The sequence below is a fragment of the Amaranthus tricolor genome, chromosome 9 (assembly GCF_026212465.1).
Source record: "Amaranthus tricolor cultivar Red isolate AtriRed21 chromosome 9, ASM2621246v1, whole genome shotgun sequence".
In the NCBI taxonomy this organism is placed as follows: domain Eukaryota; kingdom Viridiplantae; phylum Streptophyta; class Magnoliopsida; order Caryophyllales; family Amaranthaceae; genus Amaranthus; species Amaranthus tricolor.
In genome coordinates this window covers 18,884,081-18,891,536 of record NC_080055.1, presented here as the reverse complement: position 1 = coordinate 18,891,536, position 7,456 = coordinate 18,884,081, and the positions used below count along the sequence as shown (strand labels likewise).

At 35.8% G+C, this 7,456-nt stretch overlaps 2 protein-coding genes across 2 annotated transcripts; one reads left to right on the top strand and one right to left on the bottom strand.

Moving 5' to 3' along the window:
* Window positions 1-2,491: 2,491 nt before the first annotated feature.
* On the bottom strand, window positions 2,492-3,196 carry LOC130823342 (uncharacterized). The gene is made up of 2 exons (XM_057687961.1): window positions 3,002-3,196; window positions 2,492-2,929 (listed from the first exon to the last, which is right to left on the bottom strand). Exons 1-2 carry the CDS (start codon window positions 3,194-3,196, stop codon window positions 2,492-2,494), a joined length of 633 nt encoding a protein of 210 aa, XP_057543944.1.
* Window positions 3,197-6,213: 3,017 nt separating this feature from the next.
* On the top strand, window positions 6,214-7,125 carry LOC130823341 (uncharacterized). Its single transcript, XM_057687960.1, has one exon. The coding sequence runs from the start codon at window positions 6,214-6,216 to the stop codon at window positions 7,123-7,125; it is 912 nt and encodes a 303-aa protein (XP_057543943.1).
* The last annotated feature ends 331 nt before the right edge of the window (window positions 7,126-7,456 follow it).

Sequence of the window (7,456 nt, the reverse complement as noted above, 5' to 3'; positions counted from 1 at the left end):
ACTTCTACCCACCTTACGTGGCCGAAAGTACATTATACAAAACAAAAGATCCTTCATTTATCTTATAAAGCTCTTACATCAGAAGAAAAATGTAGGTATTTGAAAAAAAGTATTAGCCATGATTCTTCATTGATTCCAGATTCATGTAATACAAACATAAAGCACATGAAGTATACTACAAGTGAAGGAAATTCGGGTTTTTGTCCACTCCACTATCGATCTGAGTTTACGCTGTAAACTTAATGTATTCAAGATAAACAACACAGTATAATTCAACATTAATTTAGCGTTCTCCTTTCTTTCCCTAACGTTTACACAATCCATACTAAAAATCTTTTCTTTTTTGACCTAGAAAATTTTAATTTTTTTAATTTGAATGTTTTCGAGGAATGTTTGGGATTTGGGAACTGGATTTGTTTTAATTGTTGGAAATACGATGTTCGTGTAATTGATGTGAGCTTGTTAGTTATTTTGATTTTAATTTTGTGCCATTGGTTTAAGTTTATTGGATTGATTTCAGTTTACATGATGAGTACCTTGAAGAAGCAGCCATGGAAGGAGAAGGAAGAGGAGAGGGAAAAAGGGAAGAAGAAGAAAGCAATAAGAAACTAACCATGATTAGGTCAAATTCATAACATAACGGCCACTTAACGGAAAAAACTTAAAAAGTGTCACGTTTGTAATTAGTAAGGTAGTTTGGGGGTACCATTGGAATTTTGAAAAACAGCGGGGTACCAAAGATAAAGTGTAATAACACAGCGGTACAATTGATAATATTCCAAAAATATACTCCCTCCAATTCACTACTAATGTCTTATTTGCTTTTTACACTCTATCCAATGCACTTATTCAATCCTTAATATCTCTAATTGTGCATAATTATAAATTATGAAAAGTTGACATAAATAATTCTTGCATTGAGACGAATCAAAAAAGATCCCACTTGACTATATTTTGATTTATAGATTAATAATAAAATATAAATTAATAGTAAGAGATGAATAGTGACCATATTTTGATTTATAGATTAATAATAAAATATAAATTAAGAGTAAGAGATGAATAGTGTCCAAAAAGAAAATGGGACATTGCTAGTGAATTGGAGGAAGTATATATTATTTTTTTTTCTTGCCAAACAAGTTTTCTATTAATCATAGATATAAACGATGTACAAGTAGGATATAAACTTGGATATACAGAGATTTCCCTGAAAGTTGCATCAGTGTGAAAATGGAGCACACATTCTATGAAGGGTATCACCACCTCACTCTTCATGTGCAAGGCAGAAGACGGGATATCCCAAAAAAAGCCATAGGTGGCTTATCCAACATCTAACACCTAAGTTAGGTGAGCTATGCACAGGTCTATATATAAAAAGATAGCGTAAAAAAAAAAAAGATAGCAAGAATACAGTTGCACGAAGAAAAAACAAGGGCCTAACAAGCTGAAAAACCAAAACTACAGAGCTACTGCATGGAGGAGACCACAACAACAAGAGGGAACCGTGTGTTGTTGGAAGCACATCTGCAGGCAAGTTCAGGGCAACAAACACCGACCCTTACCAAGAGGAGGCTATGGTTGTTAGGCTTCATGAGCGTGGATGTCTTTGTACAGTGTTTTCAGCCATAAAGTCGTTGATCTGCCCAATGTCAATGTGTTGAATCTGATTTTTGAATTAGCTTTGATGGACTTTATAGCTCGCTCCACAATTGAGACCTTATTATGTCAAACAATATCGTTCCTTGCAGTCCATATGTTCTACACGAGGTTGGAGAAAATTGCCGCTACTAGTCTCAACTTTGCTTTAGGTAATCTCCACTTTCGAATAAGGTCCTTCAAGATTCTAATGCTCCAGTTTACCCCTATCCAGCTTTTATGATTTTCCACACATTGTTTGCTAAAGTCGCATGCAAAGAAAAGGTGGTCTATTGTTTCGGGCTGTATGCCGCAGATGGGACACATTTCATTATCGACCACTCCTATGCTCATCAGTGGTTGAGTCTTTCATTGTATGCAAGCCAAACCACAAATCTACCTCTAAGGGTGGTGGCTTTATTTCAAGCAAAATGGGCCCATTTCACTTTTTCCTAAAGTACCTTGTAACTCTCTATACACCTTATCTATAAAGTAATGCGAATTTTTCATCCATTGACTTAGGGCCTCCTTAACTTTGCATAGCTTCTTGATCACCTAGCTAGTAGTAAAGCATTGAACAGTTCCCATTTGCCACCTTTCGTGTAAACCTCGTGTACCCATTTCACCTAGAGAGACTCTTGCATCGTGCTTATGTGCCACGCGATTTTACCGACTGCAGCAACGTTCTATGGTTCCAAGCTCTTGATACCTAGGGTTCCTTCTTTTTTGGGCTTACAGACCTTGTCCCATTTCATATTCCCTAGGGCTCTACGCCCTGCTTCACCATGCTATAGGTAGGATCTACAAACCGCATTGATTTGTTTTATAACCTTCTCGGTAGGATAATGGCCTGGCACTAGTACTTGGAGATGCTCATGAGAACCGAGTTGACCAGTTGTAGTCGAGCTGTGTAAGAGAGGTTCCTTGCAATCCAGGAGCGGATACGGACTGTCATTTTATCAACCAAGTATTCACAATCTACAACTGTGTATCGTTTGGCAGTAAGGGGCATGCCAAGATATTTAATTGGGAGGTGTTCAAAAGAGAAGTCCAAGATGCTAGCCGCGTGGTCTCGGACCTCATTAGTAACTCCTGCAAGGTAGATCCCAGATTTGGTATTGTTTGCAAAGAGATTCGAGCTGGAGGGAAAAAGCTCTACACCTTGGGTGAGGATCTTAATAGATTGATTATCTCTCTTGCAGAAAAGCATCAAGTCATCAACAAAAGCTAAGTGGTTGAGTTGTATTTTAGAACATCTCCGGGTGAAATTTAAACTCCTCGGTTTCCCCTGCTGCTGTAAGAATCCACGATAGGTACTCATACCAATGACAAATAAAAGGGGGAACATGGAATCGCCTTATCTCACCCCTCTTTTGGCCTTGAACATGTCTAGGGGAGTTCCGTTCAAAATCAGTGCGTGTTGGGTGGAGGTAACACATGTCATGATGATCTTTATAAACCGGTGCAGGAAATTGAGAGCCACCATCATGTCCTTGAGAAAATCCCAGTTGAGAGTGTCATAAGCCTTCCTGAGGTCCATCTTAAGGAGGCAGCTAGGCATGTAGCCTTTCCTACCTTCCACAAAAGCTCTAATGATGGAGTTTAAAACAAGCTTGAGCTTACTGCATATCAGTTTCGAGATACATTTGTATAGGAGATTGCAGCAGGAAGTATATTATTATTATTATTATTATTATTATTATTATTATTATTATTAGGAAAAATTACTTAAAATAATCTAATTTTTTCATGATTTTTCCACAATAATTCCTCTTATTGATTAACGATGAATAATACCAATTTTGGGGGTTATTTTCCTAGAGTAAACTTGGGTAACCCGATGACCTGCTATAGTAAGTAATTTACCAAAAAATTAAACTAAAAATTAAAATAAAATTGGAGAAAGATTTTGAAAATTTACAAAAAAAGTTCTAAATAATAAAATAAAATCAAAAAAACTTTCAACAATTTCGACATTTTATTTTAATTTATCTTTTTTTAAAAAAATCTTACCATAGCAAGTAATCAAGTTATCGGGTTTACTCTAAAAAAATACCCTATAAAGTTTAGATTATTCTTGGTTAATCAATAGGTAGGAATATTAATGGAAAATCATGAAGGGATTGGATTATTCTAGATAATTTTTCATTATTATTATTATTATTATTATTATTATTATTATTATTATTTGGCAAATAAAAAACTTTTTCATTTAACAAAAAAAACCAATATACATCAAGGCAAGAAAAACTCATCCTTTCTTATTTGTATCAGTGTGGAAACGAGGCCCACATTCTATGAAGAGTTTCCACGTCCCACTCTTCATGTGCATACGAGAAAGGAGAGGCCTAAATAACAGCCAACATACTACAGTCAGCTATATAGTCCAAGCTATACAAAGGAGCTATAAGATTTACAGACAACAAAGAAAAAGACAGCCAACAAAAAACAGCTACACTAGATTAGAAAAACAGCAACAACCAACTACGTCAGACTAGAAAGTATACGATTCACAAGACCAAAAATGTGCAGCAGCTGCACCAGATACAAACAACAGCAAGGAGAGCACGCCAATTTAGCAAGAAGACAAATCAGACAGCAGATTAAGAGCAGCAAGCTGGTCATCAAGCACTGCAGCAGAACAAGTAAAATTGGAGAATTAGGATTAGGAAATTAGGGGAAATGTAATTTTTGGGATGATTTTCGATGTTTGAATCTCAGAAACATGGCAACCCATACTAATAAACGGTTTTCAAACGTTCTTAGAGTAAAAAGGTTACGGAGGTTTAATTGGTTAAACCTCAGGGTTATCGCATTGATTTTAAGAAAACTTTGGTTACCACATAGAATACCTAATACCTTAGGATTATCATGTGGAATTTCTCTATAATTAAATAATTTGGTGGGTGATGTTTAGTTAATGTTATTCAGAATAGTTTTGTATTTGATTGTGAAAGTTATGATTTTTTATAATATAAAAAGGAAAATGCTAGGTTTTTAATCCTTATTTGATGTTGTATTCTTCTTAGTAAATCTTAACTTTGATTTAAGATAGTCAATATGAATTGGGTTGTTATATTTTACTTGACTTTTTCAGAATTTTGATCTCATTTTTGTTTGTAGATTATGTATTTTTAGCTATTAGGGATTTAGTTCAGCTGATTTTGTTGGACTTTTGATTGATTATTTTGGGGAAAAGAATTAACAACACGAAACGTTTGCTTTCTGAGGTAAATGATGTGGGAAAATTGAGTTCAAAAAGTATGATGTTAGGGTTGATATGATTGATTTAAAGAACTTTGATAACCATACACAGACATTTCAATTGAGTTATGCATTATTCAGCAGCATTTGGAGTTAAGATGTGTTTTTTGCCTCACTGCTAGTGCTGAATCAGCAAGTTCTTGTCTGTCTTGCTACATGAATACTGGTATTATCTGTCTGCTGATTACGGTTGTGTGCCAATTGGTGGCTGTGATTTGCCCTTACTGCTGTTGTGTTCTGCAATGTCGTTGATAATTTGGGTTTTTCTTGCTTTTCTTTGCTTTTTGTTATAGAATTTTCCCAGCTATTGTGGTGCTTGGCTGCTGCAAAATAGAGGCAGCCTTTAGCTATTCATTTTGTTTTTTATAATCTTTGTGGGATTAGATGTTTAATTAAACACATAAAAGAAAAAATATTAAAAAATATTAAAGTTAACGAAATTAGATGTTAACGGATTTTGCTACGGAATGCGTAAAATTAAAACCTTATTGCTACCATGTGAAAAGAACTTTAACAAGTTTTATCACTCACGTTTTGCCAAACTACAACGATGCCATGTAGAATTTCTCAAAAAAACAATAGTTGACATTTGATATTATTTATATACTTCTACTATTGTATTCTATTATCACAATTTGTTAATAATACCTAGAAAGAAAGTGTTTTTATTGTAATTTTTGATAGTTTGTATTTGTATATGTTCAAATATATTTTTAATATATATAATTATAATATTATATATTATACACAAATCATAGTCAAAATAAATTGTGAATTACAACATTAAACTTAAGGTAATTTGCGAATTACAGCCTCAAGGATTTTTTTTTCCATCTAAAGCCAACAAAATATTAGGATCAACCAATTTAGGCAAGGTTATCGAATTCCGGCTAATTATCCACTTAATAATTGTTGGCTATCCCTAATTATTTTGACTTTTTCATTTTTTGATTTTATTCAAAATATGAAAAACCTCTCACAACCCACCTTACTCTCTCACCACCCTTTACACTATTAGAAAGAAGTTTATACAGTTACATTATTTACATCCTTAGGCAGTTATCTTTTGTTAGGCAGTTATCATTTGTCAGTTTATTCTCATGTATATATATTAAACATACATTTTCTGTAATAAACAAGAGAGCAAAAGAACAGTATTTTCAGAAACAAAAACTCCATTATCATCAAATCTTCGTGGTATCAAAGCCTTAGGGTTTAGATTCGGGAAGGCATCATCATTGACCGGTTCTTACCTTGCAAAGGGCTGATTTATCAGAAGAACAAACACTGCAAACCTTAATGTCAATGGAACAAATGGAACAAATGATTCAGATGTTCCAGAAACTCAACAAATTAAACAATCAAACAGAAAATCCAACCTCTGTCAAAATTTCAGAAAAACTCATATATCACAATTACACAAAATGGTGCAAATTAATGCACGTAGCCATTGGAGGTCGAGGGCGGCTCAGCCACATCACTGTCGTCCCTCCACCCCCATCAGATCCCAATTACGTTCAATGGGAACAAAGAGACGCCATGGTCATATCATGGATAATTGAGAACATAGATGGAGAGATTGTCAATCAGTTCCTAGATTATACGACAGCACAAAGTCTATGGCTAGGATTCGAAAGGCTTTTGGGATATGGAAGGGATGAACTTCAAATTTTTGATCTCAGTTCCAAGGCAGCGACAATGAAACAAGGCAATGACACTATAGAAACTTACTATGGTAAACTAAACATGTTGTGGAAAGACATTGACCGGAGAATGCCAAACCCGATGACATGCTCACAAGACATAACCGAGTTTAATAGATACATACAGAGACAACGACTTTACCAATTCCTCAATGGAATTCATGATAATATTGACAAAGAAAGGAGAGAAATCCTCAACAGTGTACCCTTACCGATGGTGGAGATAGCCTATGCTACAATCAAACGAGAAATAACACGCCGGCGGATTATGAATGGCCTCTCATCTCTGGGAACAAATCCCTCAGATATTGGATCGGGCTTGGCCACAAGAAACAAAGCCTTCCAGAAAAGCCGAGAAGAAGATGACCGGAGTAAACTCCGATGTACTCATTGTGGTGGTTCAAGGCATATAAGGAAGGATGCTTCAAGATTGTGGGATACCCTGAGTGGTGGGACGATCTACAGAAACAGCGGGCCGCCACCAAGGCACCGGCAAGCCGGACCGGCGGCAAGGCCCACCTAATTACTGCCGACCAACCCAACAAATCATGTACCAAATCAGGTAAAGGAGGTGACTGGTGCAAAGGGGAAGGAGAAACAGTAACCACAAGAGAGATGGACTACAATGGCGAAAACCAGAAAGAGGAAGAGAGAGAAAGTCCAGCCATCAGGGAGGAAGAGATAAAGGGGGACACCAAAACCCTTATCCCAAACCCTATTTGTAATCCAACAACCCCTATCCCAACCCCAAAACCCTTAAGCCCAAATATAAAGCCCAATACCTGTTCTAGCCCACATCACCAATTCTCCACAAGCCTCCTTAGCCATAAACGTCGATCTCAATGGATATTTGA

Coding starts and splice junctions, on each gene's coding strand:
- LOC130823342 (XM_057687961.1), bottom strand. CDS start 3,196: ATGCCTAGCTGCCTCCTTAAGATGGACCTCAGGAAGGCTTATGACACT. Junction 2,930..3,001: donor TGTTCAAGGCCAAAAGAGGG/GTGAGATAAGGC, acceptor GGATTCTTACAG/CAGCAGGGGAAACCGAGGAG.
- LOC130823341 (XM_057687960.1), top strand. CDS start 6,214: ATGGAACAAATGATTCAGATGTTCCAGAAACTCAACAAATTAAACAAT.